Source organism: Arachis duranensis, chromosome 6 (assembly GCF_000817695.3).
Source record: "Arachis duranensis cultivar V14167 chromosome 6, aradu.V14167.gnm2.J7QH, whole genome shotgun sequence".
NCBI classification, from domain to species: domain Eukaryota; kingdom Viridiplantae; phylum Streptophyta; class Magnoliopsida; order Fabales; family Fabaceae; genus Arachis; species Arachis duranensis.
Window position 1 is genome coordinate 5,112,764 of NC_029777.3, and position 22,738 is coordinate 5,135,501.

At 33.3% G+C, this 22,738-nt stretch overlaps 3 protein-coding genes and 3 non-coding genes across 8 annotated transcripts; 4 read left to right on the plus strand and 2 right to left on the minus strand.

Moving 5' to 3' along the window:
- Positions 1–1,006: 1,006 nt before the first annotated feature.
- LOC107492142 (uncharacterized) lies at positions 1,007–4,874 on the plus strand. Its single transcript, XM_016113124.3, has 6 exons — positions 1,007–1,449; positions 1,558–1,676; positions 1,770–2,033; positions 2,535–2,653; positions 3,638–3,743; positions 4,087–4,874. The coding sequence occupies exons 1-6, from the start codon at positions 1,221–1,223 to the stop codon at positions 4,639–4,641; spliced, it is 1,392 nt and encodes a 463-aa protein (XP_015968610.1). The 5' UTR covers positions 1,007–1,220; the 3' UTR covers positions 4,642–4,874.
- A 322-nt stretch (positions 4,875–5,196) lies between these two features.
- Positions 5,197–8,559, plus strand: LOC107492145 (F-actin-capping protein subunit alpha). Its single transcript, XM_016113132.3, has 10 exons — positions 5,197–5,574; positions 5,657–5,772; positions 5,885–5,974; positions 6,153–6,217; positions 6,761–6,922; positions 7,068–7,146; positions 7,228–7,305; positions 7,489–7,563; positions 7,691–7,726; positions 8,118–8,559. Exons 1-10 carry the CDS (start codon positions 5,466–5,468, stop codon positions 8,220–8,222), a joined length of 915 nt encoding a protein of 304 aa, XP_015968618.1. The 5' UTR covers positions 5,197–5,465; the 3' UTR covers positions 8,223–8,559.
- Positions 8,560–10,299: 1,740 nt separating this feature from the next.
- Positions 10,300–10,371, minus strand: TRNAE-UUC (transfer RNA glutamic acid (anticodon UUC)). The gene has a single exon. It is a non-coding gene; the product is annotated as a tRNA-Glu (tRNA).
- Positions 10,372–10,445: 74 nt separating this feature from the next.
- Positions 10,446–14,582, plus strand: LOC107492143 (uncharacterized). Of its 3 annotated transcripts, none has more exons than XM_016113128.3 (12): positions 10,446–10,596; positions 10,981–11,133; positions 11,231–11,350; positions 11,422–11,530; positions 11,995–12,246; positions 12,325–12,437; positions 12,488–12,552; positions 12,923–13,173; positions 13,243–13,399; positions 13,839–13,879; positions 13,967–14,156; positions 14,237–14,582. In XM_016113128.3, the coding sequence occupies exons 2-11, from the start codon at positions 11,029–11,031 to the stop codon at positions 14,110–14,112; spliced, it is 1,359 nt and encodes a 452-aa protein (XP_015968614.1). In that variant the 5' UTR covers positions 10,446–10,596; positions 10,981–11,028; the 3' UTR covers positions 14,113–14,156; positions 14,237–14,582. The 3 variants fall into 3 exon arrangements, with proteins under 3 accessions (XP_015968614.1, XP_015968611.1, XP_015968615.1); XM_016113125.3 differs by having other exon boundaries at positions 13,967–14,140; XM_016113129.3 differs by having other exon boundaries at positions 13,967–14,134.
- LOC127739996 (small nucleolar RNA snoR127) lies at positions 10,761–10,885 on the plus strand. The gene has a single exon (XR_008000736.1). It is a non-coding gene; the product is annotated as a small nucleolar RNA snoR127 (small nucleolar RNA).
- A 187-nt stretch (positions 14,583–14,769) lies between the features above and the next one.
- On the minus strand, positions 14,770–14,841 carry TRNAE-UUC (transfer RNA glutamic acid (anticodon UUC)). Its single transcript has one exon. It is a non-coding gene; the product is annotated as a tRNA-Glu (tRNA).
- Between the last annotated feature and the right edge of the window lie 7,897 nt (positions 14,842–22,738).

The following is a 22,738-nucleotide window of genomic DNA, read 5'->3' on the forward strand; positions in this document are numbered from 1 at the left end:
TGATAAATCTTATTCCTCATAGGCTTGTCCTCTTATCCTTAGTTTAGTAAATTTTTTCGAAGAGGTGAAGCACAAGCTCCTCATTTTATATATGGTAAATCATAAAAATCATGTGTTTGTACTTGTCGCATTTAAAAGATCGAGATACTTTTGAAAGTAACTAAAGTCTTTTTTTTTAAAATTAGCTTGTATTTTTTTCAAAATTTAAAAATCTAATATAATCTCATATATTAACTAATTTTTAAATTTAATACTTAAATTTATGTCTTTTATAGTATTTTAAATTTTAAAAACTATTTTATTAAATATAATTATTATTATTTGTATTTATTAAATTTTTTTAATTTAATTTTATCAAACATAAATATTATACTTTTTAAAAAGTTATATTTTAAAAATTAATTTTTATAAATTATTTTTAAAAAATAAAAATTTTACCAAACTGATTCTTAGTTTATTACCTTTAGATTTGAATCTTGAAAAATGTTAACTAGTGAATATAAACCCTTAATTAAGTATTATATGGGTGTGTATGTAGTGTAAATCAATTGTGATGTTGTGGTGTTATAATATTTAAATTTAAAATTCAAAGTTGTCTAATTTATCTAACAAAATAACAACAAAAAACTACTTCAAAGCAGAGTAGAGATTCTTCTAGAATTTACAAGCTAATTAGATTCTTGTTTCTTGATGACAATTAAGGAAGATCTCGCAATGGCTGACGAAATACAATCATAAATATTTTAATATCTCTCGTTTTAGGTCCCACTCCTAAATGGGAGATTAAGATGTGCGACGTGTCATGTTTTTGTTGGAGCGGGTTATCCTATCCACATGGATCATTTCATTATCCAAAGACTTTAAAAAAGCGGGCTCCATCCATGTAAGAAGTACACATGGCAGGCACAGTAACAGAAAAATAATTATTTATATATTAAAATTATATTTTTTAATATATATTGGAATACGGAAAACTTAAAATAGTAAACAAATATTGAACGCCAGCGGCTTAACGGCGTACCCTAATTAAAAAGGAGCAGTGGTGGAACTCGCTGCAGTTTGATCAAAACCCCCTTCGTTCTACACTCGCGCTTTCGCTACTAGTGCCTCTGCAACTGCTCGCACGATTCCTAACCACTTCTTGATTCTTTTTAATTTTGTTCTCTTCGCTCTGAGATTTTCTGTGTCTCTCTCTCTCTTGCTCCGTCACCGACTTACCGATGCACCGTCTCGATCGCGGTGATGTTTGGAAAGGCAAGGCCCGTTCCCTACAGCTGCAGCTAAGGGACCGCTTCCGAGTCGCCGTCGATCGCCATTGGCGCCGCCGCCATGCCTTCATCCCCCACGCCCAGGGTTACTTCTCCTCCACCTTTCAGCGTTGGCTCAACCGATTTCGCGATTTCCGCAGGGACTCCTTGCCTTCTTCCTCTTCTTTCTACCGCAAACGAGGTCTGTCTTCAATTACCATTCTGCTCTCTCCCGTTCAATTATTGTGTAGGAATTGGCTCGATTTTTGACACTGTAAGGGTGAATGATTCGTTTCTTATTATTGTACAGTGAGTAAGGATTTCCTTTCTGAAGAAGAATCCACTCTTGTTCGTATGATGCAAGCTGTTGCTGTTCCTGTTGTTGGAAATGTCTGTCATGTCTTCATGAATGGATTGAACCGTGTTCAGGTATGCCTTGCCAGCTTCTGTTCTGTGGCATTGAAAATTTTCGCGTGCTTTTTGGTGCTTTGATCTGACTTAATTGTGGTTGTGGAAGAACAGGTTTATGGCTTAGAGAAACTCCATGATGCTTTGCTGCATAGACCTAAGGGTAAACCTCTTCTCACGGTCAGCAACCACGTTGCTTCCATGGACGACCCGCTTGTTATTGCTTCGCTGCTTCCTCCTAGTGTTCTATTGGACGCTAAGAACGTCAGATGGACACTCTGTGCAACTGATAGATGTTTCAAAAACCCTGTAACTTCGGCATTCTTTCGATCTGTAAAAGTATTGCCAGTTTCTCGTGGTGATGGTATTTATCAGAAGGTATACCCAACACATGATAATATCTTTTAACATTATTTGTTGAGTGGTTCTATAGAATGGATAATTCTATGATGTAGAGGTGTTTGTGTGAAGAGAATGAAGAGTAGTGTGTATAATTTATTTTAAAAAATTAATAAAAATAAAATGGCACATTCTCCTAAAAAGGTCTCTAACTATCTATGGAGGTGAATCTTCACCTCTTCACCATTTTCCCTCTTCACCGTAGCATGCATCCTATAGTATTATGTCTTTGATTTGATGTTTTGAGTATCATAGGGAACTTCTGCTAAAATGTGCGGATGTGTTAGTTAAAATCTCATTGTTGTTTTCATCTGTAGTGAATTTTTGTCTTCTTATTTTGTCCTGAAAACTGAAAACTAATTTATTGATTTTGAAGTGTAATTGACAAAGCATCATACTCTCTGTCATTTATAGTTTGTCCTTTTGCGGTCTTCTTATTTTGGCTCTCCAGTCTGAACTTGAAGTTCTTATCCTATGTAGGGAATGGACATGGCCATTTCAAAGTTGAACCATGGTGGTTGGGTTCACATATTCCCTGAAGGAAGCCGCTCCCGGGATGGTGGAAAAACCTTGGGATCTTCAAAAAGAGGTGTTGGGAGGTAACAATCTTCCATATTATTATGCAGTAGAATACTAACTTAAAAGTTGCTAATACTGGTTCCTACTTTGTTTGTTTCTTGACTACATTACTTTCTTTATAAGGTATATAGTATCATGGTTGAAATTATTGATGGAGCTAATAATTTGTGTGGGAGAGAATATTGAAATTGTTTGTTGGTAGGAGAATGACAAAGTGAGAAATATTGTACGTAGATTTGATTTGAATGCCAGCCTTGGTCTTCTATTCTGATTTAGAGACTTGAAGTATCTATAAGAGTTTTTAAAATTGTCTGTCTGATTTATTTTGTTATCCATTGCCTACCTATATTCAAATGGGAGCATAGCTTCTTAAAGTTTAAGTATGTTGTGAATAGTTGTTGTTCTTTTCTGTTGTGTTATTTACTTGAGATTGCCAATAAATTTAAGGGTGAAGATCATTAGAACTGGACCTGTTCCAGTGTTTAGGTCTGTTATTGTGTATTGACAACTCATAAGTATATTTAAGGATCAATATTTATAGTTTTTCTCCTTTAAGATTTTAATATTGGTTTGCGGAAATATGATTTATTCTATATGCACGATCATTATAATTTGGAGTTTTCTATATCCTTCAAGAATACATCCGTGTGTTCTTATATCATATTTTAAAGAAACATGTTTAAATCAATGTTTATATATTGGATTGGATAAATATATATTTGTCTTTTTGGGTGCTAGCTTGCTTATTGTGGAAGTAATTTACAGATAGTTGATCACGTATTATGTAGTAATGTATATGAATAAATGGTTCTTCTATCTTACTTTTGTCATTCATTACCTCTGGGCTTCAGGACTTGTATTTCTGTTATGCCCCCATCATTTTCTAGAAGTTTGTTGTTTCCAAACTACGGGTTCAACATTGAGTGTTTGTTTTGTATTCATTGCTTTACTATGCCTGTGTGTCTACTTTAAACGTGTATCATGACATAAACTTTGTCCATCAGGTTGGTCCTGGATGGAGATAGCCTGCCTATTGTTGTCCCATTTGTACATACAGGGATGCAAGATATCATGCCAATAGGTGCTAACTTTCCCAAAATTGGCAAAATGGTATGCACTATTGCAGTCTTTTTTTTATATCTGAAATTTTGCCATGCAGATTGTGAATGGAATTTATACCCGAAAAAGAGGTACGAAGATTTGATTAATTTTTGAAAATTGAAAAAGGCCAAATTGCTCTCTGCCGCCTGCTACTAATGCACTCATTGTCACCTAGGCTTTGGCTGTGTTTCTCACCACAGAAAAATGATCAAGATATTAAACTACAAAAAGTTTCTTCATGGCATGCCAATTTATTCTTTATTGTTGAAGTGTTTACTTCGAAAGTGTTTATACTTTATATATTCAGTAGAAAACCTCCCACATAGTCTTGGCATGTTTTTTTTTTCTGTAGGTTACAGTTCTAATTGGTGATCCAATCAATTTCAATGATATACTAAACGCGGAAAAAGTTTCTGACATGCCACGAAAAGAATTATATGATGCAGTAGCATCAAGAATCGGTGACCAATTACACAAACTGAAGGTCCAAGTTGACACACTAGCAATGGAGCAAGAAATGCAGTTCCAAGCTCACTCTTCACACAGCTCTATGCGTGCATCTGGAATCTTGCAGCAGGTTGATTGGGAATTATTTGGAATGGGTAACTTCATGTCTGCAGACGACGATGATTCTAAACAGAGAGAAGAAACCATTATTGGCCCAAATAAAAGTGTCCCTCAACCTCAGGAATCTCATAGTGATCAGCGTTGGGGAGTAGGTTTTTCGAACAGGATGCGAGGTTACATGGATCAGATGGAGCTAATGTCTTTCGCTGCTAGAGGCATATTTATGACTAATGAAACCAAAAACTCTACCGGTCGTAATAGGGAGATAGGACCCTTGAAGGCATGGAAACAGTATTTGGAAGCTAACCTGTTACGGCCGTGGAATTACGTTCACTGCTAAAATATTTATAGATGTAACTTGGAATGTAATGTTATGGATTAAAAATTAATTTTGTGTAGCCTAATATAGTTGCGGATAAATTGTAACTTAGCCAATTTGTGCCTTTGGCTGATCGGTTACTATCAGCTTATGGCAGGGTGTATTCAAATGGTGACTCGGTCATAATGAGGTGAACTTAGTTTTTTCAAAGAAAATAAAAATTTAGTGTCTCGCAAGAGGTCTTGTGCCTAGTATCATCGTGTGCAGGATTTAACATTTGACTGCCTAACCTTTTTGTTTTGATTAGTAATTAAAAGAAATGTAGGTAATAGCATCTTATTTTAATTGATTGATTAAAGACATTAAACAAGGAAATATTTTCGAGACATGATTGTATTTTTGAGAGTTAGTATAGTAGTGTAACACTGTAACATTTGGAAGTTCAAGTTTGATTGTGGCGTGAGGGAGGTCAAAGGTAATTATTGACCTGTATGAGTGAAAGATGGTAGGTTGAGCTTGATTGTCGAGCAAAATGCAACATCATTTCAAGTTTCAGGCTGCCATGGCAGTCAGATACACTTTCCAGATCACAGACATAGACCAACACTACACAACGATTTGTTAAGTAAAACTATTCCTATGAGGCGGGGCCCACTTGTGCAACTGCAAGGGTCATGATTAGGATGGTGGAGCCCGCCTCGTGGACGGTCCTGAATGTCGTGGAAGCATTTTTCGATTTTAATATCTGAACAGCCTCCCTCGAACTCGATCCATCTTCCCTCAAACTCGCATTTGGGATTTTAGAATTCCTTTCTTGCCTTGTGTGTGACTGTGTGAGAGATACAATGGCGGATGAAGAAGAAGAATCAGAGCTTAGTGACAAGCAGAAGGTGGAAATAGCCAAATGGTTCCTTCTCAATTCTCCCCCTGGTGAAATCCAATACGTCGCTAAAGGTTCTTTCTCTTCTTCCTCCCTCCCTCTATCTCTCTCTCTCTCTAATATGCAATTATGTTCATTCTTAAATGGCTTGCGCAGATGTGAAATCGATTCTAAACGACGACGTTTTGTTCGATGAGGCGGCGTCAGAGGCATTCCCCGTTTACAACAAATCCCACTTGATTTGCCTCGCATTGCCCAACCGAAGTGGTGACGTAAGTCCAATCCTAATCCTAGGGTTTTCCTTTTTTCTTTTATTATTATGAATCTTCTTTCACTGTGAATCTATTGATCAATATGGAACCCTCACTTGAGAGGTGCATGCAGGTACTTGTTACTTCCTTCAGTGAGCTTGAAGGGAATGCGTTTCTTGATCCCAGGACTACTCAAGTGGCTACTGTCGATCACGTTAAACAAGTAAGCATCTTCTCTGTCTTAGAGTGACTGTCTGGAGCTGAATACACCAAATGTGGGAGAAAACTTCGTTGCAAGTTAGGGTGTAGAGCAAATTGTGAGAATTTGTTATTGCATGAGTTTCATTTGTTCTGTAATTTGTATAATGTGTTGTCTCATGATAGCCTGTTGAATGTCTCAGGTTTGTACAGGCGTGAGGCCTGCAGCGGATGAAGAACTTCCATCTCCATACATTGAAGAATATCGGTAATGCTCCGCAATTTCCATGGTTGAGACATTTTATGCTGATCATAAAAATTGCTGAACTATGGGGATAAATAATGTTGAATGAGACACTGTCCCTGTTAGGTTTTAATGAATTTGTTCATTTGTCAAAGGTCTGAATAGTTCTATGTTCCTTTTGTAATGTTTTATTCTCTTAGCTCTGTCAACTCAGAAAGTGTTAATTGTTTGCTGTAGATTGACTCTGGAAGTTTCTTCTTCATTTTTGATTTATAATCCTTTTAATTGTTGTGCTTACTACTGGTTGTGATAAAGATTCATGGTGACATGCAACTGTTTTATGGAGATTTTGCATAGTATTATTAAGGAGCCCGCTGAAAGGGATAGATCATAATTATCTGGCTATTTGTTCTGCTTTTCAATTAATAATGTGTTGATCAGCATTTGGAGACAGGAGGTTGGAACGGACCATCCAACCTCTTGAATAAAACAAATTGAGTATATAAATTCTGAATCTTATACTTTCCTTTCTCTTTTTGCACAACACAATGTTGTTTGGTAGTGCAGGTGCAGTCTGGATGCTGAAATACTTAAATATGTTGAAGAAGCTTATCCAAAAGGTGTTTGCTCTGTCTATTGTGCAAATGGGAAAGATGTAGAGGGCCCAGGTGCTGATTTTGAGCTTGCTGTGGTGATTTCTGCTGCTAGGCATAGCCCACAAAATTTCTGGTGGGTGAAATTAGTTGAATGGAATCCCAACTCTGCTTTTCAATTTCGATGATTGATCTCTACATTACTAGTAAAAAAAAGGAAGAGAATTCTGTAGACTTAATGATTTTGATACATTTTATATTTCATTTTTTCTTGTGTATAGCAATGGAAGTTGGTGTTCAATATGGAATGTTGAGTTCAAAGATGAACAACAAACAGTGGAAATTAAGGGTAAAATACAGGTATGTGCTGATGTTTGATGTATTGGGTTGAATGAGATGGTACACTTGTTGCAATACATGATTATTTGTCCTATTTTTCAGGTGGGTGCACACTATTTTGAGGAAGGAAATGTGCAGCTAGATGCGAAACATGAATGCAAAGATGCAACTCTTTTTCAGGTTACCATAAATGAAATCGCTTCCTTTTTACTAGTTGTGATTTATAACTTCATGTCATACATATGTATATTTTCAATCCCCAGGGTACTTGTATCATGATTCATGGCCATTGGCCTGGTTTCTTTGTGTATTCATATTTGTGCCAGGTTCATCTGTTTATATTTCTTTTTTTTTTCTTTTCAGGCCTCTGACGATTGTGCAGTTGCCATATCAGGCATTATTCGTCACCATGAAACGGAGTATATGGCTTCTCTCGAGGTTCTGATTTTGTTTTATTGTAGTTGGGGTCTCTTTTTATTTTTATCTTTTTATATAAAAATATTTTTAATTTTTGTATTTTAATTTGAATCTAGAGATGATTTACTAAATTACTTTAACTTGACAGGCATCATATCTAAGCCTGCCTGATTCTACTTTCAAGGTACTCTTTGTGGCTTCCTAGATAATTTGTTTTTTAATCTTAGTCTCAGATAGGGCTCTTCTGCCAAATCTAGGATAATTATTGTTGTTTCCAATTAAAGCAATCCCATGTAGGAGACCTTTTCTTTGCATTCTATTACCATCTGCATGTTTACCGAACTTTAACTAAACTTTGTTACAAAAACACTCTACATTCTTTCTACCCTTCCTTCCAATTTGATTTCCCTGATTAGTTTCTGGTCTGGTGGGTCCCTCTTTATTAGTCAATTGTACCAATTCATTTTGATCTACAATGTTGGGTGACATTTATGGTCTCACTTTAAATTTCCAACTGTTGCAACAATGTGTCAATCACTCAATCTTTAAACTCTTTCAATTACAATAATTTGCAGGATCTTCGGAGGAAGCTACCAGTCACCCGCACCTTATTTCCGTGGCATAATACTTTGCAATTCAGTTTGACGAGAGAGGTCTCAAAGGAACTTGGCATCAAGTAAATATTGCTCAACAAATGAAAGTTGTGTTTACTCGAAGTCAGTGGTGACAAGTTCCTTATGTATTCACTCACTTTATTGTAATTTGGTAAGGTCAATCATTCTTCAGGTTGGCTTTCTTTACTTTACCACAATTGCCGCACCCTGCTACTGTCGTAGTCTATTCCCTAGGTGTATTGTACTGTAATTCCTTTTTTAATAGCATTTGTATAGCAGTAAAAAAGATTTGACGCTTGATTCCAGCTATTAATTATTCCCCACAATCAGATGTAAGAACTTTCCGTCACCGACAATTCGAAATTACAAGAAGCTGGCTATATAACCTTCTGCAGTTCTGCTATTTTACAGAGTTATGGTGCAATCTCTGGTTATGTGATCCTGCGATAAAGAGAAAAAAAAAATTCCTAATAATGAATTAAGTTCTGAAAAAAGTAAGATATACTAGAGCTTTTAGTGTTTTTCTTAAGTAGAACATTGAAGAATTTAATTACGACTATTTGGAGCATAAAGACTAAATATTTAAAGGGTTTAGTTAACACTTGTTCTAGGAGTATATGATAAGTTTACCATTAATTGAAAGCTTTAAATATTTTTATTTAATGAATGCAAAATAAATATATTGAAATTTTAAATTTTTTATATTTTTAATGAATTTTTTTATTTGTAAATTTAATATGTGTCCTAGATAGAAAAATTCATATTTAAATTAGTCTCAATTAATATTTGATTAAATGGTATTTTGGATTTTTGTTGTATTATTTGCAACTCGGATGGGAATTGGTTGAAAGTTTGTGCGGAGAAAGTTAGAGAAAGTCAATGTTCTGCATGCGGGGGCTTCATGCTATTTGGAAGGGATTATGGTTTTCGTGAGGTACTCTGTCGAACGGATTATTTGGAGATTTCTTCAATGGTGCATAGAAGACAAAGTGGTAATACTATTATAGAAAGTGATTCAGTGCATCTAAATCAAGAACTATGAATTGGAATTGGAAAGCAAACATTAGTTTGATTCAAAAGACTGCAAACTATGTTGCTGATCATATTGCTAGAATAGCTACCTCGAAGACAGTGCAAATTATATATGAGTTTTTAATTTACATATTGAGAAAACTTGGTATTATACGATTTTTTTTATTTTTCACGATATCTCCTAACTCGATAGGTCAAATTAGACTAATTCGATTTAGGGAAGACACAAAACTGACCCACCTAATTGGATTTCTTAATTTTTTTTTATTTTTTAAAACTTTAAAACTGACTCACCGATTTCTTAACCTTCAAACAAAAAAAAACTTTAAATTATATTTTCAAATTAAAAAAAAATCCATATTGTTTAAAAACACCCATCATCCATATTTATGCATAACACGTTCTCTAAAAGTATAACAAAAAAAATGAACCATATTATCTTATTAGTTTAGAGTTTAGACATGAAATCAATCAATTAATTTAATTTTTTTTTCTTTTCTTTTTTGTTTCTTTCTTTCATTTTCAGTCACAAAAAAATCTTAAATGAATTTTAGATTTAATCTTTTAATTTCTAATAAATTCTTATTTTTTAAAAATTTTTTTGAATTATTTTTTTACATAGATTAATTTTGTTGTTTTTAATAAATTTTATTATCAGATAATTAAATTTTAAAATGGATAAATTATTTTCTTAATAGAATGTCAATTCTTTATAAAGATTTCTAGAATAATAAAAAAGTTGTTAAAGGCAAAAGTGGAGTATAAATGTATTTGTATATTTTTATTAATATAGTAATATTTTGGAGGGGATTTTAATTAAATAAAAATATTTTTATTTATCAATTTAAATCGGAATACAGAAATTTATCAATTTGTGTATTTAGTTTTATTTTCGCGGTCAAAGATGGTAAACAACTAAAAATCATATTTTTATGCTTTTGGTGATTATGCTAGAAAAAATAAAAAGATTTAATTTTTTATTGATCCATTTTGGTACACTATGTGGAATAATTTAGCCTTCAAATGAGCTTCATTATCTTTCTTCTTTTTTTTTTGTTTCTTTCTTTGATTTTTAATTACTTTGTTGTTTCTAATAAATTGTATTAAAAATTTCCGTTGCCGGGAATCGAACCAGGGTCTCCTGGGTGAAAGCCAGATATCCTAACCGCTGGACGACAACGGATTTGCTGATGGTGTATTATGTTTTTATTAACCTATGCGTGTATGAAATCGCGTTCAGTCCATTCCAGGGTTTACTGGTGGTCTAGGGTTTATAGTACCACTTTAGCTGTTACTCGTAGTCGTTTCATCTGGCTTTTGTTTGGGATGAAGGCATGTTTGCTGGTTGCTTTGCCTAGTCAATGTTGAATGTCATATCTACATAGTCAACGCTGGTTATGTTCCACAAGTAAGCAAACTTTCATGTCCATTTATCTGTTGCAGTATCCTTTCATTTTTGCTTTCCTACCTGAATTTTCGGTAATCAGTAACCGTATTGATTATTGAATTTAAGTCTGAAAGTAATGAAAAAATGCTGAGCGTTGTCTCGTCTGGTGTGGTGTGTGGTGGTTACTGGAATGATGCGAATTAGCCAAATCAGACGTTGATGTGCTCCATAATTCTCTTTTATGTTGAAGCGCAATAATCAATGTGTGATGATCATCAACGGAGATTGGTGTATCTGTTTCCTGACTAGAACCACCACACCACAGTATCGAAGGTTTTGAATTTTGATTTCTTCTTTATTATCAATCCAACGCATACATAATTTGTTATTATCACTTTGTTATAGATTCCCAACGTTCCTCCCTCATTCTGCTTTGTGAGATCAAAGACGAAAATGGAGTTCACTTTGGGCGATAACAGTCTCAAAACCTTTTCGCGATGCATCACTTGTCTCTCTCGGATTGGAAATGAGCTCGCAATTCAAGCCTCTTCCTCTCAGGTAACACAACCTTTACCAAATCTCAGTGTATTTTAGTGATTTAGGGCTTTCCAGCCACATTTGGTACTCAGATTTCGCTGCTAATTTGTTGTTGCAGCTTCTTTTCCACACTATTAATTCATCGCGTTCTGCGTATCAATCCATCACCTTCAGACCTGGCTTCTTTGACGTCTATACGGTTTCTAGTAACCCCGTGCAATGTAGTGTGCTTTTGAAGGTGAGGATTCATTTTTGTTGTTTTAAATGGGCTTTGCAAACAGAGAATCATCACTCACATAGTTTGATTAGGCTGTTTGTTCTGTGCTTAGGACACCTATTTCGAATATCGATCGTTTGACCGTGAAACTACCTGATCCGGATGCTCCCAAGGTGCAATGGATATTGGATTGCTACAGTGGTAAACTTGCTCGATTAATATTGCGCCATATTTGGATTTCAGCCACTGATTGCTATAGAATTTAGTTTGGGTTATCACGGGAGACTAGTCATTTACTTGTCTTTTGTAAAAAGCTTGATAATGTAGTCTTAGGTCTCTAAATTGATGTTGCCACAGTTTCCAGTTGATATTTTAATTGTTATGGAATTGACCCTCTGCTTTAAGATAATTTTTCTGTGGCTTATTTAATATATCAACTAAATCAAATAATATAATATGGCATTTTGAAAAATTTAAAATTGTATAGCAGCAAATTCTTTGAAAACAATGAACTCAAGGGCGTCCTATTATATATGTCCTTCTATGGAATCGAGTAATAACCATTTGGGGTACTGTACATTCTGATAGGTATATCCATCTCTCATTCAACAAGTCACATATGTTTGACCCTTTGAACATTTTTAAAGTTATCTATAAAACTGCAGGTATGAGGAAAACCTATTGGATTACTTGCAATGTTGAACCTGACATACAGCACTTGTCCCTTGATCGGCAAAAGTTTCCAAGCAACTTTATCGTGAGACCACGAGATCTGAACAGGTTACTAGGTAATTTTCAATCATCTCTTCAAGAGATCACCATCATAGCAACAGAACCTGCTTCTCTACCTCCAGATGCTGCAAATGAAATTGGAGGGAAGGCTGTTGAATTGCGAAGTTATAATGACCCTACAAAAGGTAATGAAGATTTACAATTTGTAATTTCTAGCTAGCTTTTAGAAACGTATATGTTTATTTATGACGATTTTGTGGCAGACAATGACGCGTCGCTCCATACCCAACTGTGGATAGATCCTAAAGAGGAATTTGTGCAGTATTTTCATACTGGAGACCCAATTGATGTAACTTTCAGTGTAAAAGAACTGAAGGTTAGCAAGTTACCTGCAATCTGGATTGTTGTCTCCTCGTCACACTGCAGGCATTTCTTTCATTTTGCGAGGGTTGTGAACTTGACATCCACTTACATTTTGAGAAAGCTGGCGAGTAAGATGTTTTAGTATATGACACAAGTTATCCTTGTCATTTTCTTCACATAAGGAATAAGTTGTCTGATTTGTGCCAAAAATGTTCCTAAGAATGAGATGGAAAGCCTCTTCATTCAAAGTTATGTGTATTGCTGTGTAGTCATTATTCATGCCAGTCTGTTATTCGGCTGCAAATACATGCACGTTGGTAAATGCACAGAAACAAACTTCTCTAGATCTTTAAATAGGAGTAACATGTTAGTGGTTTTGATGTAAAAACGGGACTAAAAAATATTCTTCTTGCTTTCCATATTTTGTTCAAGGACTAATTAGTTATGGTTATGGTGTGTTATTAATCTCTGTTCTCGAATGGTAATGTCTTTGAGCAGGCCTATTCTTATGGCACCATACTTTGGTTTGGAAGATGGGTCCCACTCAAATTTTGATGGTACCCTTGTACTGGCAACAATGTTAACATCCCAGCTTCATGAAGGTGCTGCCGCAGAACCTCCACAAGTGGCCACCAGAACAAATGCTCAAAATGAAGAAAGAAATGAATCTCACATGCAGCAAGAGAACTGCAGATCAAATGCGTCTGAGCTTCCATCTGACCACACCCGTATATGGTCCGACCTCTCAGGTAACCTAAATACTGAGATGGATTGTATGTGTTTGATATAAATTCTCATTGGCATGTCCATTTTTTCAGGAAGCGCCATGAAGAACATAGGTGCTTCGGAGGAAAGGCAAGCACAGGCAGAAACAGTTTTGAATGATAACGAACAAAGAGAAATTCAAAGAATCAGTAGAATGCAAATTTCAAGAGAACCATTACCTGCTGGAAATAATCCCATTGAATCTAATTCGTATCCTTGATGTTGATACTTTTCTCAATATATTAGCATCACAATTTATTGTCTTTGCATTTTTTTGGTCACTGATGTTAAAAGTGCCGCATTTCATACCATCTGCTATCTGGTAGGATCTATTATACGGAAGTTACAAGTTTTGGACTGAACCAGAAAGTGAATGAAGTTTTCTGTTTTCTTTTGTTTCTTTTTCTTGGTTTACCATCTGATGAAGCTTCTTTTATTTTTATAATTGTTTAGTTGCATGTCGAGTACTTTCACTTTAGAGTGTGTTTGAGTTGTGGTTTTGGAGAAGGGTATGAATCCATTTTACTATTTCAATACTTTCATCTCTTCAAAGCCTCAACTCAACCACTCGCTGAAGCACTTGTAGCGGTTATGTGTAGTGTAGTTATCAGTTATCACTTGTCGGTCTTTACCCTGACTGATGAATTAGCTGCCTACCAACTAAAATGGATCATGCACACGGGCCACAAGGTTGGTTTATTGGAGTGGCTAATAACTCAAACTAACAAAATTATTGTTCCTCCAGCAACTAAGATATTAATTAATACATTTATCCAGATGTGGGACAGAATAATGATCGAGGGTTTTCACAGCATCACCAAAGTAATTGGGTAGGGGCTGAAGAGGATGATGAAGATGATGGGGATGGGGATGAGAATGAGCAGTACATCCAAGCAACACCACCATATTATGAAGAAGACTAGAATAGTAACCTCTCAGATAAGAGTAAAGGTCCACCATTATCTAGGTTATTGCTCATGCTTTATTTTGTAACATGCTTTATCTCTTGAAGTTTTTCAATTTGAGCCAGTTACACTTCATTTGCAGGATCTTTGGTGGAAGCTTCCACTCAGCCGCACGCCAGAACCTTATTTTCGTGTCATGATACTTTAAAGTTCATCTTGGCGAGAGAAGTATCAAAAGAACTAGGATTTGGGAAGTAAATATACTCACAAGTCAGTGTTGACAGCGACATGTTCCTTTTGTATCGAATGATTCTTAGGGTTGGTTTTCTTTATCATGATGCACCCTGCTTCTCTGAGTATCTTAGGAGGGTTGTATTTTATTTTATTTTTGACATTAGTTGTGTATAGCAGCAAAGAGTTAACGTTTGTTTGTAGCTATTACTCCCAAAAAACTTAACTGCAATTCAAAGAAACATCACTATCTTCAACTTTCGTGCTTTCTCGCACTTGATAAAAATTCTATTATGCATCGACTAATGCATTCGATGGCTCATTTCCGAATTTATTTCATTAAAAGGATAAACCACACAAGTATTTCATTTCCCGAAGGTCAAGGCATAAGATAAAAGTAAAAATCAGATTGACAAACAAGTTTTAGAAAAACCAAAAAGCAATTTCCGTTGCCGGGAATCGAACCCGGGTCTCCTGGGTGAAAGCCAGATATCCTAGCCGCTGGACGACAACGGAATTATTGATACTTGAAACCAATAGTATAAGGTTTTCTTGTCAAAAAAGCATCTTGGCTTCCTCCAACAAAGATAAGTGTGTTCTCCATATGTAAGGTTTAGATTCGTCTATATGAAAAGAGAACTTGAGATTTTTTTTTTCTGGGATTGTTTTCCTTTGTTATTACTGCTCTTCAATGCTTACTATAAACAAAAAAGAATGTATTAACATCAAACTAAATAGCTTTAACAGAAAGAAGCTGAACAATAAACCTTCATATAGAAGTTGAGTTGAGTTAATTTTGTAAAAGATGAAATGAAGCATGTCATTAATGGACATTTATCGCTATAATTCAATTCAAGTAAGGATAACAATCTGATTATTGTATTGTAAAGTAGTGCATTTTTTGGTTGTTGGATCTTCAAGTGATAATATAGAACAAGTGAAAAATTGTAAGTTATTTTATTAAAATAATAATATAGTTCATATAAATAATAAAACTAATTCTAATTATGGTGAATTAAGTATGATGGTTGTTATTCGATAAAAATAAAATAAAATAGTAGAATTTTAAATAATAAGTAAAAGGTATCTCTTCCTTCTCTTTTTAGAACAAAAATAATAGAGATTATATTTTTATAGAAAATAATATAATAAAAAAATACTTTTACTCAATACAACAATTAATTCTCTATGTCATCAATGAAAAAAAAAAGAAAAAAAAAACTAAGAGCAGTGGAAGTACGGTGTGTCCATGACCCAAAAATCACTAGAAAGTAGAAACAATAAAAGTGTAGTGTGTCCATAATCCACAAGTCACAAGGGTCAAAATTAGGTTCTGTCATCAAAGAATAACTACAAGCTAAGAACAACATCTCAAAAGTCAATGACATTGATCTGGATTTGTTTTTGAGTTATACTCTTATGACGTAATAATTATAAATTTTAAGATATTTTATTGATGTTAGAAATAATTTCTGAATTAATGGTAGAAATAAAAATTAACATAAATTATTTATGTAATAACTTATATTTTTAGTAATGGATTTTTCGAGTTCCATATTTTAGGAATTTGCAAAATTCAAGTGATACGGTTGGATTCTATTTGACGAATTGATTTTGAATAAGCAAAAAAATAAATAATAATATTTTATTATAATAATGTTTAAGATAAAAATATTTTAACATATTAATATTTTATTATAGTGATTGGATCTAAAAATTTACTGATACAAATTAATACCAACACTCTTATTATTAGTATCATTTATACTAATAATTTATATATTTACTTTAGGAATATAATTACTAGTGATATGTTATATCTAACTTTAGTAATTAACTCTTTAATAATATTTTATTATTAAAATTTTGATGAATCACTTTTCAAAACCCATGGCCCCATGCTTCAGCCACCTCTTGCTTCTTTAACTTTTTGGTACGATATCTTGAGAAACCACTTCCTTCTTCCAATCTCTTCTAGTTTTCAGAGCTTCCAAGGAAAGAAAAAGAGAGCAAAATTCAAGTAAACTCCCTTAGTCTCTTTAAGCTTCCATATTTGATCATTTAGTTCTAAAATTCCAACAAAAATTCTAAGCCGATTAAAATGTTCAACTCTTTTTTCTTTTTACAACTGTACTCGATTTTTTAAGATGAGTTAAAGTATCGTGTTGTACGCTTTTATTGAAGGTTCGACCATAGCTAAATCATGGAAGAATTTAACGTTGTTGACGTTCTTACTTAGAAACTCTTGCTTAGACTTTTCTAATAGTAAGAATCTCTTAGTCCCAGCTTGAGAAAGTGAGAAATCTCTATATGAATCTATGATGAAGACTTGGTCATCATGAATTATATATTTAAAAGTTGTTTTGATTTAACATTAGGAAGGAAGCGAGCTAAAAATCGCTAAGAGAAAACCGGTTCTTGGAAGTTAAAACGAAGAAGTAAGGTTCGGTAAATTAATAATGATTTGAATGTGTTCTTGATGCCTGAATGATAGTTAATTGTTAGATGTTTGAAACTAAGTATTTATATAATGTTTTAACGTATATTTCGTGGTTGAAATGTTGAATGTTGGGTACCCTCCCCTAAAATTTCATGGACGCCGGACGCTCGCATATTGAAATTTATGGGTGCTGAGCACCCAATCCATTTACACAGCAGGCGCCGAGCACCCTCTCTTGACAAACACATGGGCGCTGGGCGCCCACTCCTTAAAATACCATGGGTGCAGGGTGCCCCACAATATGTAGTCCTGGGCGCCTAGTGTTAAGCATTAGGCGTCTGCGTCTTGTGACAAAATTTCACGCTTCTAAGGTGCTCAGTGTCAATTTGGATGCTAAGCACCCAACATTGTGACTTGAAGCGTTGAGTGCCCATCATTGTTACTAATCACCTGAGCACAAATTAATGAAATTTCATAAATAACTAAAAAAATATATAATTAGGTGAAAAATTCAAAGATAAAAAGGTAATGAGTTAAAGGGTTAAAATATAATTAATCAAAGTTTAGGGATTAGAATACAAATAATTAAATTCTTGAGGTTAAAGATTAATAGTTAAAAGTTAAAGAATATAAAATGAATTAAAGTAAAAAATGAAGACATAAAAGCAATTAAAGTAAAAAGACGTAGAAAGATCATTCAAAGTCTAGAACCTAGAGGTTCTCTTCATAAAAGACCTAAAGTGAGCCAAGAGGAAAAAATAAATATTAGTTAAGACATTAAAAGAGAGCAAAAAGAAGAAAGGGCAAAGCCATGGATAAACAAAAAGAGATTGAGAATTGACAACAAAGGAAAGACTAAGAAAGGAAAACAGAAAAGAAATAGAAAAAAGGGTTAAAAAAAGGACAAAGGAAAGGTGAATATCGATTTTAGGCTTTGAAGCCGAACATATAGTAGGGACGCCTACAACTAAGAACTGCTTTTCAGTTGTATGCATATTTCAGTTGTATGCATATTTATATTAAAGTCAACTGATGTGGCTTACGCCATACAACTTAAAGTCAATTGATGTGGCTTCAGCCATACGACTTATATGCAACTGATGCAACGAAAAAGTCATATCTGGGACTTGTTCTCAGATAATGTCGAACTGTAGGGTGTAAACCGATATATGAGCTCATGACTTACACAGGACAAACCGATACGTGATATTGTTTTGTATTCTTTGATTGTATAATATTTCTCTGTATTCTACTATTTGTTTGTTAAACCTCAAAGAATAAAAGAAATCTACTAACAACTCCAACCTTACTAAGAACCCCAAGTTCTTACCCTTTTCTCCCCTTGATATGGAGCACCGACGATCCAGAGATGATGTATGTTCGTGCAGAGGAGTAGTGGGTAATATTTTGCTTTTGATGACATTCAATTTGTCCCAAGTTTTAAAGACCTAGAATGTCTTTTCATCACTTTTGTAGTGTAGGAGATTAGGTGAGTATAAAGTTTCGGCTAGCTTGGGTGCCAACTTAAGAATTTCTTTGACAGGTCAGAGTCCGTGATGTTGTATGTATATATATATATAGTTATTATCTAGCTACTTCTAGAAGTATCATAACGAAGAGCTGGATAACTGAGTGTCGTTAATTGCTTTGAGATGTATGTACGTCTAGTTGTTTATAACTATTTCATTTATTATTACCTCTGATTTTATCTTTAAATATTTTTGCGTATAAAACTAGACATTTTCAAAAAATAACCTCGCAACATAACTACATTTTTACAACGAATCAGACTCATATAATAAATACTAGCTAAAGTTAAGAAAAACAAGTTAGTAACGTTTAGTTTTTAGTGTGATTATGATATGCTAGAAGTTGGGTCGTTATAATTTACAAACTCATAATTTTAATGGTTGAATAGTTATTATATATTTTTTGAGCATCCTGACAAGATTTTTGTGCATGAAAAATATTAGGATCAATAGCATTCATTATTAGAATTATTTAGTATATTTGAATATTTATTGTAGGATATTACGTTTTTATTATTTTGATTCTCTTAACACTTATAAATATCCTTATATATTGTATCATTCTTATACAACTTGATTACACACAAATTTTTTTTCTATAGCTCTCTCTTACCTTTCTAATATAGTATCAGAGTCATGATATCTTCCTTCAAAATGATAAGTTATTTTACTTCTACTGAAATCACCGTATTTTTCACAATTTTTCTCTGTCATTTTTTTCGTCACTACTTTGATGATTTCTCACCTCATCGATTAATCCATCCTCCTTGTCTTATCTTTATAAGTCTAATGAGCTAAACGCCATTGTCATTCGCTGTCGCACACGCCTCCACGTAGCACTAGAAGCTCCATGTCCACCTCTAATATGCGGGTAGTAAATTAGTCATACTAAATTTATTAATCAAGGTTGGCGTCTAGCAACACTCCTTAACGACCTGATAGTATGAAGTAATATATTTTTACTAAGAATTCGAGAAGAATAAAATATAATTCCTTCTATCTTTTTAGCTATTAGTTAACCCTTAGAGTATGGTTTAATTTTCAAACTCTAACTTGTTACCATTATTATAATGAACCGTGAATGACTTAAGAAACTCATTTCTTCATTCATTCAATCCTCTTGACCAAGGTTTTATTCATCCCAGTCATTATAATCATAGAGCTCAAATTCTTTACCGAGAGTTGACGGATTCTTTATTGATTAATCATTAATTCTACAAGTATTTAAATTATACCCAATGTCTATTCAACTAGCACCCTAAGGTATTAAGTCTCCGGAATCAAAGTATAATAAATACATTGTCAATTATTATTATGATAGCCGCAAGTCAAATGAACTCTATTACTATATTCATTTTGAAAATATCCTATTGACAAATATCCGGTAATTATAACCATTAGGAATTCTCAAAGTGAGTCAGTTCAATGGTCATCTCTATATATATAATTTAATAAATGAGATCTATTAACTTCATCCAATGAAGACCATTATACATATATTGATCTTTTCGGATTATAATATTCTTTTTAATAATCCTATGACCAAGAATAATTTAAATTGAATTATAAAAGATTTATCTCTCAATATTATGATCACTATTACAATGATAAATCTCTAAATTTAATCAAGAACCTTATTATATTAATAATTTAATATAATAACAATAACAAATTATTTGATATATAATTGATTAGATTATGGTCATATTATTTATTCCCAACACCGCGTCTGTTGATGTCACCTAAGGCTGAGGCAGTATGCTGATGTGATATTTTTCCAATTTAATGACGTGGTACCTCTGTGTGGACCCCAACTAAGATATTTTAGTGTCCTCTTTTTTATTTTGCCCTTTGTTTTTACTATTTTTTATTTGATCTTGTTGTTTTTTCATTTTTGTAGGATATTTACTATTTTCATGGAAAAATCATATATTTTTCGTCACTTTTCGACAGTTTGTCATTCTTTAGCAATTTGTCATCTCTCAACAACTCGCCACCTATTCGGTAATTTTCTGGTAGTTTATCATCTTTTCAATAATTTGTCACTTTTTTGGCAGTTTTTCTGCAATTTGCCATATTTATGACAGTTCACCATCTTTTTGATAGTTCGTCACTTTTCTGTCAATTTCGTCTGTGCTCGCTTCTGACAGTTCTATCTAAGTTTTCTTTCGATAATTTTACATGAGCTTTCTTCTAATATTTCTGTTTGCACTTTCTTTTAATAAATTTGTCTGCACTTTCTTTTAACAGTTACATCTATATTTTGTTTTGATAATTTTTGTATGTGACCATTCCATAAATTTTTATAATTCTTTTATTTTATTATTTTAAATAAATTTGAAGCATCTATTGCTAATTGAGTTTGAGAAAATATATTAAAGTAAATTAAAATTAATTATATTTATTAAAATTATTTTATACTAGTATTTTTATCCATAATAACATTACGGGAATATAAATTTTTAAAATTGTGGTCCATTTTGTTCTGACGGTATAGATTATGCATTGCATAAAAAATTTATAAAATCAAACTACTTTTATAAAAAAATAAGTTATAGATTAATAAAAATTTCTAACTAAAAAGACCAAAGTCTCTGTAGATAAAAAATTAAATAATAAAATTTTAGTTATTATTTTTATATAAAAAAATCTAATTTTTTATTAATAATTGGAAGAAAACATTCTTATAAGAATGTTTCACCTCAATTCAAATAAAGCAGTGCCAGAAATTGTACTTTTTATTAGCATGCTTTTGTATTTAGCTTTGGTTGTTGGTTATACTTTGGATTTTTTCTTTGGTTGTTGCATTTGTATCCACTTCAAACACCTTTTTTTTTTTTGTTATCTCTTTATATATTACACCACTCTGATGTCATTTCAAGATAACAATAGATTTTAATAGTAGAATTAATTATTGTTTATACAACTCATGTTACTGATGTAAGGTTGAAAACAAACAAAAAGAAGCACCTGATATATTTGTTTCACTTTTTTTTTGTTTAGAAAGCTAAAACAAGATTTAGAGCTGATATTACTTATTAGAAACTCATACACTAGAAGTTGACATTTGCTTTTAACTAAACTTAAGTGTCTCAAATTCGCATAATAAAAATGAAAAAAAGTGTTTGCAGGTTTTTAGGATCACTAGTTAATGAATTGAATTAATCATGTTCTTGGTAATAAACTAATTCTGTTTGGTTAGGAAATTGGACAACTTTCAATTTTAGGTACACAATACACTCACACACTTCTCATATATTTATCACATTTTTTCTCTCAAATACATCTTCTAGAATTTAAACTTTAGACCTTAGTGGTGAGAAAGAGGTGAAATGCCACTTGAGCTAAGACTCTTTATTCTATCCCATTGATTGAAGAGCTTTGCTCATGTGTTCTTAGGATTGAGTGGAACTTGGAAAGTTTGTTTGATTTAATGCAAGGTATGTATTTTTTTTTAATAATGTGTTGAATATGTGGGCTAAAAGAGGCCTTTTAATGCAAGATTTCAGTTTGTATTAGCATTGTTCAACTCTTTGGTTATTTCGTGTATATATTTTGAGTTGAGTTTTTTTTTGTTCAATAAATCAGCTTGTATAATCTTTAAGAAAATGCAAATAATGAATTTAACTATTAATAACATTTTGTTGATATATATATATCATATATTTTTGTTAAAATTAAACCAAATAAATTGATTTAAATAAAAAATCAGATAAACCAAATTTTAAACCGATCTAAATTAATTTTATTTTATATATATATATAAAATAATTATCATATTTTTATTATACAAAATGATTAAAATATCTCTATTATTTTTCATATAATGTTAGTTACCAAAAAAACCCTAACTCCTAACCCTCTATTCGCTGTGCTATCGCTCTCCTTTTCTGCGCCAACCTCCTCCACTCTCATCGCCGTCCACCACCCTCCCCCTCTCACTCTTCCACGTCTAACTCTCAAGGTCACCGCGCCGTCGTCGCGCGCATGACACTCACCGAGGGGAACCGTCGTCCCCGGAGGCAGAATCATCCGCCATCCTGCTCCCCTCTCTGCCGCTCTGGCTCTTTGGCTCTGCAACTACATGTTTCTCTACCTGTAACTATCTGCGACAGTGTAACTGCATCTCTTCCTCTCTGGTCTCTGGTTCGCTGTTGCTCTTCTTCTCGCCTTCGCCGCCAGTTCAGGTAAGACCTCCCCTTTATCCTCTTCAAAGTTCAATCTGTTGTATTTGTGCTATATTGTTTTCTTCTGTGGTTTATTCCGAATATGTTTATGGTGTATTATTGATGATTCTGTTAAGTTTTGAGTTATTAATTTACTGAATTTTTATTTGAATTCAGTTTATTGATATTGAATTAATGCTGTTGAGATTGATTTATAAATCCAATCTGTTGTACCTGTGCTGTATCGAATTTTTCTTCTGAGTTACTAATCTGTATGA